We start from the raw sequence: 11,881 nt of genomic DNA, 5'->3' as shown, positions 1-11,881 counted from the left end.
TGCCATTCAAGACTTCATCCAAAAAATCAAAACATGGCTTTCTGGTTATTTATTTAAAAAAGCATCTGGCTTACACTATACAATTTATTAGGTTAAATTGTAATAACTATGATAGAAAAGAAAATAAACATCTAAAACACAACGCATAAAATAATAGAGCCAAAATAATACAATTTTAATAACAGAGTTAGACCTTATCTTAGATAAACTTGTAATTGTAAAGCACATTGTAACAATACTTTAAGTCCTGGCATAAAACTGGCAATTTGAGCAAAATCAGGCCCTGATACCAACTGAGTATGTAAATTCAATCCTCCCGTGTAGTCGCCATTCTGCACTAATTGCACCATTTGATGTAGCGAAGCTAATGTGTTCGGAGACAATTTATTTTCTCTTAATAAATCATACAAAGCTTCTAATTTTCTTCCTACATCTTCAATTTTACGTTTAGTTTGCTGAAAACGCAAAATTATTATCATTTTAATTAAAATCAAAATCAAGGAGTCACTCACTGGATTGACTGCAGCGCAGCTGCACTGATATTTCAGTTCATCAAAAACAGTCTGCATATGGATGTGTTCTTCAGGAATTGGTGGTTTTTGGATTGGCTGAGGCTTCTCTGGTACAACATTTGCCTGATTGCCGCCTTGGTTAAAATTAACAGCATTTGGCTTGAACCCGCCAGGATTAAAGTTTGGTGGCGGTTGGCCGTAATTGTTTGTTTGGCCGAAATTATTGGTAGGCGCAGGTTGGAACATTTGCGGCTGGTTTTCTTGAGGATACCCGTTATTCGTGGGAGCCACGCCGTACAACGGATGCGTTATGGGTTGTGTGGGCAAAGAAGCTTCTGGTTTGGACTGAAAAAGCCATTCTTCAAGAACAAAGCAAACACACCGAACAAATATTTAAAAATAACAAAATTATATAAATCAAAACAGACACACGCCACAGACACACGGAAGATTAAAGTGTTATTTGAGTTGTGGGTGTCGACAACAAAACAAATACCTTCGATTGACCCATCCCATGCTTCCACAATTTCGTCCCAGCATGCACTGCTGACATTTTATAACTATCACCATACGACTTTTAAGAGAAAAAGACTATAGCCTTAGACTAACTACCGACTTGAGGGTTTACCTGTGACCTTAAGGGCTTGTGTAGTGGAGGGGGATCGTTCCATCCGGGAGCGCCTTGATAGAAGTACTTTTCTGTTGCTTGTTGTCCCATCTCGCTAGCCATTGGTGGTGGTGGCTGCATGTTGGGTACCATTGGTGTGGGGTTTAGAGGCGGATTTGGTACCAGAGGTGTATTTAGTGACTGGGAAGGCACTAACGGTGTTGGGTTCAACACTGGATTGGGTACGTAGTTGTTGTTTGAAGGAATCATAGGTGTCATGGGATTAGTCATTGGTGCTGGGGCAGACATTCCATAGTTATTGTTTTGGAAGGATGGAACTGGTTGAGGCGGTAAGGAGTGGTACATGTTTCTTGTGGGGGCTCCATATGGACTCGAAGACACGGAGGGATCCAGCACATATTTACGAGGTGGTAGACCACCAGATCCACCTATTATAAAATAATTTAAATAAGTCGAACCAATTACCTTTAAATTTAAGAAAAAATACACTATTTTCGAAATATCAAACAAAAAAATTATTCGATTAAAAAAACTGTTTAATTTTTGTGATAATTTAAAATTTATTATTTTATAATTTCAGGTATAAACATTGTTCGAAAATATAAGGAATTAGAGTTGGCGTCGCCTGTGAAACTTTGAGTGGTACTACTGCCCTAAATCATTTGACGCAAGTCAACTCTATAGTTTATAATCCTTTTTAACTAATCAATTTTTGTCACTAGGTGTTAACTTGAAAATGATAGGTGACAGAAAAATTAATTTGAATTGTCATTCATTTGATGAAATGTCATATTATTTGTAAACATGAATTCAGAAAGTGCCAAAGAAGTTTTTCAACATAAAAGATTTTATAGACTATTTTAATTGAAATCAAATTAATCACGCATTTAATGAGGCGATTAGCGTGGTACTTTAATGCCGCATAAAAATTTAATCGCAATCAAATATTTAATTGAGGTTGAATAAACCTAGTGCCAACCCTAGAAAAATAAATTACTCTGTTTTTAGTATAATTCTTACAGCACAGAATTTGTTTCTTACAATACGCTTTTGCCTTTCGTTATATCCTCAGTACAAAGGCAAACTACAAAAATATGGTTATTATGTAATTAGGTTTTGTATAATGTAAATTTTTCAACTCAATATTGGAAGACTGCCTTTTTGTTTGTTAATATATTGTAGTGACCGAATTTGAATCAAATTTTCGCGCTGAAATTAATTGACAGCGGCGCGAAATCACATTAGAACAATTTGAAAAAAAAATTCAATCAGAAAAATCGTTAAACATAGGCCTTGCACACGTTTATTTCTTTTCCTGGTAGTTGGTAGCTCGTTAGGGGATTTTAGTTAGAGGGTTGGTTGGTAGACAAAATCGCGGCGTGGCGAAAAGCATGTTGAAAACGTCATTGTTGTTTGGTTCGGTGTTGTGTGAGCATGGTGGAAAAACGCTGCATTTAACGTAATGTAAATTCTTTGTTTGAATCGTTGACAAAGTGTGGCAAATATTAATCTCATGTAAATTTGTTAGCTTTGCAATTTTCAACTCATACAATTTTTCTCTATCTCACAATTTTAGCCTCAGTAATTTTCTTTGTTGCATAGTTTAAATTGAACGTAAACTTCCATACCTCTGCAGTTTTTAACCTCACGTAATATTTTTAATTGCACAAGTTTATTTCACACCAGATCTTTTTTTTTTCATAAATCTTTGCTAGTTTTTTTTTATGTAAATGTTTTGTTGATGAATGTTTACATCACATAAATTATCTGATGTCCAATCTTAATCTCAAATAAGAATTATTTGTTGTTTAAAATTTCACAAGATTGTATAGCGAATTTAAATGTTGTTTATTGCTCTTTTTGAAACTTTAATACTTGTTCAATTGTCATTAATATCAGAGTTATAAGAAATTGAACATTTAAAATGGAATTGAGGTAAATAACACAGAAAAACGCGGCAGAAGCGGAGTGCGCGGTTCCTAGGCGAGCTGGCGAGATTTATCGCGCCATCTGTACAAAAGATGCAGATTAGAATAGAATTCAGGGGCAAAAAATAACGCCTTTGTGTCAAAACTAATTTTGCTTGTTTTGATCAACTCAATAAATCCTTCCACAAAAACTAATTTCAACTAGTTTTCGTTGAAGTATGCAATATAAGAAATGCATTTTTTTAACAATATGTATTTGTAAAATTTCAATGTATCTAATTCAATTATGCAACTCAAGAAAGATTTCTAATTTTCTCTGATTAAGTTTATAATATACTTCTTAGATAAAAGTGTAGTCCCAAGAGAACTAATAAATGTGGAGTAATTATTTATGCTAATGAATTGTATCATCACACAAGTTTGATAATAACGCGAAAGCTCACTCGTAACATACAAAACTTTATCTACGGCTCTGGTTTTTTGTCAATTTTAATAAACGCCGAAGGCTTTCATTTCTGTTAGAAATGAAACTTACTCCACTCGTTTGAGTAAATTAAATAAGTGAGGTAATGGAACGCTTTACTCTAAATGAAATGGAAGAGGTAAATTAAAATTATCTCACTCTCAAAAACATAACATAATATAAAACAATTTTGCTGATTGCACTTCGTACACTTTTTTCTTTTCATGAGTAAAAATAATTATTGCAATACTGATAGAAAAAAATGCCACTTCACTGTACTGAATCAGTATAAAAAAAAAACTGTTCGTAAGTTTAACTTATTAAAATTATCTCACTCTCAAAAACATAACATAATATAAAACAATTTTACTGATTGCACTTTATACACTTTTTTTTATTTTCAAGAGTAAAAATAATTATGACAGAAAAAATGCCACTTCACTGTACGTGCTGAATCAGTATAAAAAAATGTTCGTAAGTTTAACTTGAATGTTCCATTTAATAATAATTAAAAACAAATCTTGAAGACATACCGTGATTTGATCCCACACTTGTTGGCCTTGGCGGCTGCGTCGGCGGCGGCGCTGCCGGTACTGGAGAGAAAGTCCTCGTTGCAGCCTGATTGAAGCTCCCTATGGATGGCGGGGGCTGTGGCTGCCACGGTTGAGCCGCCGAAACCGGCGCATTCGGCAATCCCGTATTGAACTGCCCTCCAACACTAGGATAACTCGAGAACGACTGCCTATGACTCTGCCTCCTGCTTTGAGGCTGCTGCCTCGCCGCATAACCCGGCTTCTGTCCCAAACTTACGTACAATCTCTCCCTCAGAGAAGCGACCTTTTCGTCCTGAGAATTCCCCAAGTAACTCAAAGCAGTCGACAAACTTCCCTGAGCCGCTAAAATCGACGCGTAATGCGCCAACAAATCCGCTAAAGCGCCGGAAATTTGCACTTGCCGCCCCTGCTTTTCGACCGATTTTTGCAAAAATACCACCAATTCTACCAAATCTTGGAGTTCCTTGGAGGAGTTCATGGCGTTTCCGCTCCAGGAGTTCACTAATCTGTCGAAGCTACCGGAACAGATGTAACAAAGTTGAGAATCTTGTCGCAGCTTCGGATCGCCTCGGTTTTCAGCTTCTAGGCGGTTACCGAGTTGTTCGCAGAGGAGAGGTAGGGCTTCGTCGGTGGAGTGGGTTAAAGTGGCGGCGAGGGCTTCTTTCCAGCTGCTTAAGTCGCAGTTGCTGATTACGGAAGCCCAATCTTCTGATACTAAAGCTGAGATTAATGAAGAAACGTAGCCTTCGCATTGATCTAGGTAGGCGTGTTGAGTTCTGGCCAGAAGATCTGAACCACCTGTGGAAAATTCGACATTGGCTAGTGTTACGAGTTGATTGATCTCAAATGTCAATCTATCACGAGTTACAAAGTTGTGTTGTTTTCGTATAAGCACTCCAAATTAAATTGTTAAATAATGGCAGGTATTAAACACTAACCATAAAAATATGTTTTAATGATTCATTGCGAATAAAATATTTTTGTGTCTTGCAAGGTGAGGTTTCTTGTGTTTGAGGTACATTATAAATAAAACAAAACTAATCGCACAAAACAATAAGTAAATTAAGTTGAAGGCTTAAAAATACGGTTTATCGATAAATTCAAAATTCAACAATGAACTATTCAAAAAAAAAAAAACAACCGCGCAGCTATTAATTCAAGCTTAAACAAATTTGAAACAAAAATTATATCGCAAGTTCGTTCAAGTTTCAATTAAACATTTTTTTTTAAGAATGTGAAATCTTCTCGGGAATCCCAACTGTCTTTTTAAAAATGTAAAACCTTTTCGGGGACCCCAAATGTATTTATTTAAGAATGTGAAACCTTCTCACGGGTAGCAATTGTCGTTTTTTAAAATGCAAAACCTTCTCGGGGGCCCCAACTGTCTTTTTTAAAAATGCAAAACCTTCTTGCGGGCCCCCAGTGTATTTATCTAAGGATGTGAAACTTTCTCTCATTGTATTTTAGGAGCGAGGGAAGTTCTGTCGAAACAACTTTCGACCAATTTTTTAGAATGTAAAACCTCAGAAGTCCCAACCATCTTTTTTAAAAATGTAAAACTTTCTTGAAAGCGCCAAATGTTTTTTTTTTTAGAATGTGAAACCTTCTCGGGCGTCCCAACTGTCTTTTTTTAATGTAAAACCTTCTCGGGGGCCCCAATTATAGTTTTTAAAAATGTAAAACCTTCTCGGAGGTCCCAATTGTCTTTTTAAAAATGTAAAACCTTCTCGGAAGCGCCAAATAATTTTTTTAGAATGTGAAACCTTCATATGATGAATGGGGGAATGAGGGAGAGAGATAAATGGGAGAATGAGAGAGGGTGATAAATGGGGGAATGAGAAAGAGGGAGATAAATGGGAGAATGAGGGAGAAAGAATTATAATATTCGGATCATTTTGTTTGATTGTGGTTTAATTAAAATCAAACTAATTTCTACGTGACATTCTTTCGATGTATAAACATAAATTCAAGAACGCTGGATATATTTCATTGTACTTAAGGAGCGAGGGAAGTTCTGTCGAAACAACTTTCGACCAATTTTTTAGAATGTAAAACTTTCTCGGCAGTCCCAACTGTCTTTTTTAAAAATGTAAAACCTTCTCAGATGCGCCAAATGGTATTTTTTAGAATGTGAAACCTTCTCGGGGGTCCCAACTGTCTTTTTTTTGTAATGTAAAACCTTCTCGGAGGTCCCAACTGTCTTTTTAAAAATGTAAAACCATCTCGGAAGCGCCAAACGTTTTTTTTTTAGAATGTGGAGCCTTCTCCGAGGGTCACAACTGTCTTTTTTAACAATGTGAAACCTTCTCGGGGCCCTAACTGTCTTTCTTAAAAATGTAAAACCTTCTCGGGGGTCCCAACTGTCTTTTTTAAAAATGTAAAACCTTCTCGGGGACCCCAATTGTCGTTTTTAAAAATGTAGAACCTCCTCGGAACCACCAAATAATTTTTTTAGAATGTGAAACCTTCTCGGGGGTCCCAACTGTCTTTTTTTTAATGTAAAACCTTCTCGGGGGCGCCAAATAATTTTTTTAGAATGTGAAACCTTCTCGGAGGTCCCAACTGTCTTTTTTAAAAATGTAATTTTAAAAATGTAAAACCTTTTCGGGAGCGCCAAATGTCCTTTTTTAAAAATATGAAACCTTCTCGGGGGTCCCAAATGTCTTTTTTTAACAATGTAAAACATTCTCGGGGGTCTCAAATGCATTTTTTTAAGAATGTGAAACCTTTTCGGGAGTCCCGACTGTCCTTTTTTAAAGATGGCGAAACCTTCTTGGGGACCCCAAGTGCATTTTTTTAGGAATATTAAATCTTCTCGGGTCTCCTAATTGTCTTTTTTTAAGAAAGTGAAACCTTTTTTTCTATTACACTGTGACTAGTGCCTTCTACATTGTTTTTACTCCATAGAGGTTATCAAAAAAAGTAAAATTTCGCAAAATCAAATTTTATAATTTTTCAGAGAAGCAGTATTTCTTGGACTGTACTTCAGAAGCGAGGGAAGTTCTGTTGAAATAACTTTCGACCATTTTTTTTTATATAAAACAGTTGTCTGATTTAGATAATTTAGAAATAAACGTCAATTTTCTAGTTAAAAGCAAAACAGTTAGATCCAAAAATTATAAACAAGTGTTACTTTCACTGCACTTACCATGGATCAAAATCATGTCAATCTTTTAATCCTTTAAATACCTACCATATGATCGAAAAAAAAACGTCCTCTAATGGGACATGGAATTAATTAAAAAAAAATGTGTTGGCAAAATCTGCACTGTCACAACTTTTCGTTTTGAGGTTACGGGAAATTTTTCACGAAATCCTTCCATACATCACATTAAAAAGTAAGACCATTCATCGTTTTCTTGCTTGATTCTATTTCAGTAATCATAATCACTTCGGATAATAGAAATTCGCATTTCTTTTATTACGCTGATAATACTTATGTTAAATTAACATGTAACTTCAAGAGAAAGTACAATACTGCCACCAGCTTTTTTTTCTTAAGTTAATTCCATGGCTTGCTTACCGAACTTTTTTGTTTTATAGAAAAAAACTGTAGTAGGCCCTGGAATTTATATTTAAAATAGTAATGAGTTTTTCTTTGCATCAATTTTACCGAAATGTCAATTTTAACTGGTAGTATCTGACGTTACGCCAATATTGTTACAACAAAACAGATAAACAATTATGTTTTATTTTTTTTTAAATGGTATGAAATGTCAAAGATGGTTTTGAACTTGTATTTCTGGTTGAGTCTTAAATTTCTTAACTGTAGAGTTTCTCATGAATAACCCTGTATAATTGAAAAAAAAAAGATTGTTGTTAGTTACACTATGAAATCACATTTAGTGGGCAGGTAAAGATAATTTATTATATATATACAGTAGCGGTCATTTCTACGGACCCACTCGATAAAAAGTCAAGTTGGTAGCCCTGTCATCTAGTACTTTACGCCGAACGCGGTTGGTAGCGGTAGTTGACATGGCAATCGAAACTAGTACAACACGAATGTTTCGGTTGCCCTCAGCTATGCCGTACTGTATCCCGTGCAGACTGTATGTTCTGTTCATCTATTTATTAAAATAAAATATCTACATTGACAATGGGGCCATCTAACCTGTCAAATTTTTGACACATGTTTTCCCCCAGAAACCCGTCAAGGTCACTTACACCAAACAAATTTTGAAAATTTACACTAGGGAGTGGTTCTATAGAAAAGATCGCGACTTTACAGGGTGTACCAGGATTCGCGAATATTAATCTTTTAAAATGTTGCCACTGGAAGAACGAACGGCATTTACATTTATTTATTAAAAAATTGATCTAAAGATTTTTAGACAGAACTTCCTTCGCCCATGAAGTACAGACGATCAAATACCGATTCTTTGAAAAATTATAAAACTTAATTTTGCGAATTTTATTATTTTAACGATAGCCCCCATAATAAGTTAAAAAAAAAATTGGTGTGGACTATCAAAGTATACATAAAGAAGCATGCTATGCGTATATTTCAAGTGAGTTTTTCCATAAAAATTAAAATATCTATGGTAGCACTTAATGATGTAAAAGTGAATTCAATGAATGTCAATGAAAGAGTAAAACTAAGTTTACATTGGCGTATTGTTCCTGAATTTTTCATACCTTGTAAATTAAATGCGATAGGGTACATTTTGCGAAAATTTCACTATAGGTAATCTGGAGTGCTTCAGGTCTGTTTTAAAAATGTGATTACCTGTCATAGCGATGATAATAGCGTCAGCATATCGCTTATCATTTAAGCACAATTGTACTGCTGCCTCCACATTCCCCAGAAGAAGTGCTTGAGTGATCAGTCCTTCGGTGTCGTCACCTGTTTTGATTTTAAAAGGTGTGGTAGGTCTTGCATCAGCAATGGCATCAAATGGATCCTAAATTACAAATTACACGATTTTACTTACATAAATAACCATAGTAAAATTAAAATATAACTCAAAAGCAGTTTTTTTCTACACCATTAAAAAAGACGGTGACAAATGAACGAGTCAAACGCTTGATAAGTAAAAATAATAACAAAAGGCTAAAACTCCTATATGACAAACCAGATGATTTTTTGTTTTGTATACACCGTGAATTTTTATGTCAATGTAATATAGTAAAATTTCAAAAAATACTAATTCAATTATTGTTATTAGTATTAGTCTAATGGTCCCTTTCAATGATTTCACTTGTTATACTGAACGTTATTTGATCATTGTATTTGTTTGGAACACAAAGGAAAGCAATAAATTTTAGTACTACAAATAAACCAAGCGTACTAGTGGGAAGATAACAGTACTGTTTTAAAATACTCGATTTACGTCAATAGCTCGTTATTGCTGTATCATTTAATATCTTCTCACGGAAAATTAAGAATAAAAAGATATTCCCACACAAACACCTTTCAAAATTTCATGCCTTCAATAACAATTGATTTATCTCAGATTTATAAGAATCACTTATACACTTTACTTCTGCTCTTTTAGTTGATTATTCCTTTGTCACTCACACTTGACCATTCAACATGTATCTTTTTTCGAGAAATTATGAACACGCGCCACTGCGTTTTAGTATCAGACTATTAAACCGCATTGACACGAAAACGCGAACAAGATTCAAACATAAGAAAATATTGCGTTAAACTCTCCATTTGGATTTAAATAATTTCTGACTTATAAAACTTCAAATTTTACAAACAGAAAAATATGTAAACAATAATTATACCTTATTTAAATTTGCCAAACGATTTGTTACGCCATCCACACTATTCTTATTAATGTATTCGTTCAACTTGTTATTAACATCTTCAATACGATAACCCAACAAGTTTAATAATTCTACTCTTGGGTTTTCTTCAAAGTTCGCCCTCAAAAAGTGCCAAATATACTTTGTATGTTGATCATCAGTGGTGTCCGCTTTTCTTGAACAATAATCTGTGAAATTTCCATATTCTAACGCCTGCTCTAGTTCTGTGGATTTTTGTACAAGTTCTGGATCAGTTATGACTTGGCTAATCTGAACAGTCCGGCTAACAGGAAGTGGATGATCACCACTTTGTTCAACTTGAGGTTTAATATTATCAAATGTTATCAATTTACCACCAAACTGAAATATAATAAAATGAGATTAGTAAGTTTCAATCAATAAATCCCTGCAATAATGATTAGATTAAAACCATGGCCAGACACCTACCCCAAATCTCGCTCCAACAGGTCTTTTGAGCCACTTTGGTGGTTTACTAAGATCCACGCTAACAGGTGCTAGATTCTGTTGAGGGACAGGCGCTTGCACATATCCCTCCATGCCAGGAAAACTGTCAGCAATTTTATTTGTGGTTTGAATTTGTTGAGTTTTACCACCCATCAAAGAGTAAATAGACACATGACCATCAAAACTAGGACACGCAATTATTGCTGGGTTTCTCGGGCACCATTGTATATCAAAATTCCACTGATTGGTTTTAGCAATTTCTGAAAGCACTTCTCCATTGGTTTCATTAGAATTTGGATTCCAGGCAATAATCCGGTTATCTTTGCCACAACTAACCAGTAAATCTGAGTCTTGAGAACACCAAGCCAGTGATAAAACACCTCGCTGATGATTCTCTAACGTTTTTAACGGCGAAGTTGCAAAACGTAGATCCCACAACTGGATAATGGGCGAGTGGTCCTCCTCTATAAATTAATTTATGTACTAATTTCAAAGTCAGTATGAGAAATCATTACCTGAAGCCAAACAAAGTTGTGTAGCAACTTCAGGGTGCCACGCGATCACTTTCCACCGTACTCTAGAAACTGTATCAGTCAGTTTAATAATGGGTTCGTTTTTTCGTAAATCCCAAATAACACATTTTGTCGCAAAAGTGGAAGCTAAAATATGCTGCACTTGCCGATTCCACGCAATAGACAGTACGTCCTCGAGAGGTTGTGATTTTGATCCTATAAATACACATCAGCTTGTTTTCAGGGAGGATCTATTATATTTACCAGGGCTCATAGGTGTATTTGTGTTATTCAAATCCCAAATAAAAATTTCTGATTCGGCGGCTCCCGTGGCAAACAAATTCTGTTGAAATGGATTAAAGTCCAACGCATGCACAGGTCCTGAGTGCTTATCTTGGCGACAAATTAACCCGCTATCACCATTTAGTAACTTGGAAGCACTGTAAATCTGGATCAAGCCCCCATCGCACCCACCCACTATCGTTCCGCTGGTCTGATCACCACCATGCGCCCCCCAAATAATTTTATGAAATCTATGCTCACTCGGAGTTGTTGCTTTGAGCACCATATCGGGTCCGGGCTCCGCCAAGTTGAGTGAATATATTTCCAAAGCGGCATTGGTATTAAAGGAGGCATCGAGTAGTTGACCAGCTGTGCCGGCCGCTAAGAGAATTGGAGTATGGGCTTTGGGTGACCAAGCCACATTGGCCGTACGCTCCAAATCTTTGACTTTCATGGTTCTCACACGAAACTTTTATTTCACAAAAAATGTTTTATTTGCACTAACATGTAATCGACGAAACACTTCCAACGTGGCTTGAAGAATTTTATAGTTTGACAACCAGGTGACAGGAACACGTCAACACAACATAACCGAGAAGCCCTTTGATTGGTTAGGTGGCGATCTTGGCGTAATTTAGACGAACAAAATTTAACAACGCTACTGTTTTTACACAAAATAAATTCTAACGACTAGAAAATTACATAGATTAGCAAAAACTTGTGACTTTTACGATATTAAAAAAAATAGGTCGCTTTGGGCAGTCGGCATTGATGGTTACT

General features: G+C 35.6%; 1 protein-coding gene across 1 annotated transcript; it reads right to left on the bottom strand.

Annotated features, from left to right (window-relative positions):
• Nucleotides 1–34: 34 nt before the first annotated feature.
• Nucleotides 35–11,879, bottom strand: LOC135132409 (protein transport protein Sec31A). The gene is made up of 9 exons (XM_064060488.1): nucleotides 11,084–11,879; nucleotides 10,823–11,035; nucleotides 10,290–10,771; nucleotides 9,822–10,202; nucleotides 8,815–8,989; nucleotides 4,065–4,883; nucleotides 1,141–1,568; nucleotides 513–857; nucleotides 35–455 (listed from the first exon to the last, which is right to left on the bottom strand). Exons 1-9 carry the CDS (start codon nucleotides 11,553–11,555, stop codon nucleotides 195–197), a joined length of 3,576 nt encoding a protein of 1,191 aa, XP_063916558.1. The 5' UTR covers nucleotides 11,556–11,879; the 3' UTR covers nucleotides 35–194.
• Between the last annotated feature and the right edge of the window lie 2 nt (nucleotides 11,880–11,881).

This window comes from Zophobas morio, unplaced genomic scaffold, assembly GCF_036711695.1.
Source record: "Zophobas morio isolate AGI-343-1 ecotype UQ-CSIRO unplaced genomic scaffold, CSIRO_AGI_Zmor_V1 ptg000021l, whole genome shotgun sequence".
NCBI lineage: Eukaryota > Metazoa > Arthropoda > Insecta > Coleoptera > Tenebrionidae > Zophobas > Zophobas morio.
The sequence above is the reverse complement of the archived record's forward strand: the minus strand, read 5'-3'. Positions and strand labels throughout refer to the sequence as shown.

What these genes read in the sequence shown, in the direction of transcription:
- LOC135132409 (XM_064060488.1), bottom strand. Translation starts at nt 11,555, where the DNA reads ATGAAAGTCAAAGATTTGGAGCGTACGGCCAATGTGGCTTGGTCACCC. An exon ending in AAATACACCTATGAGCCCTG is followed by an intron (nt 11,036 to 11,083) that starts GTAAATATAATA and finishes GTGTATTTATAG; the next exon opens with GATCAAAATCACAACCTCTC. An exon ending in CTGTTGGAGCGAGATTTGGG is followed by an intron (nt 10,203 to 10,289) that starts GTAGGTGTCTGG and finishes ATTATATTTCAG; the next exon opens with TTTGGTGGTAAATTGATAAC.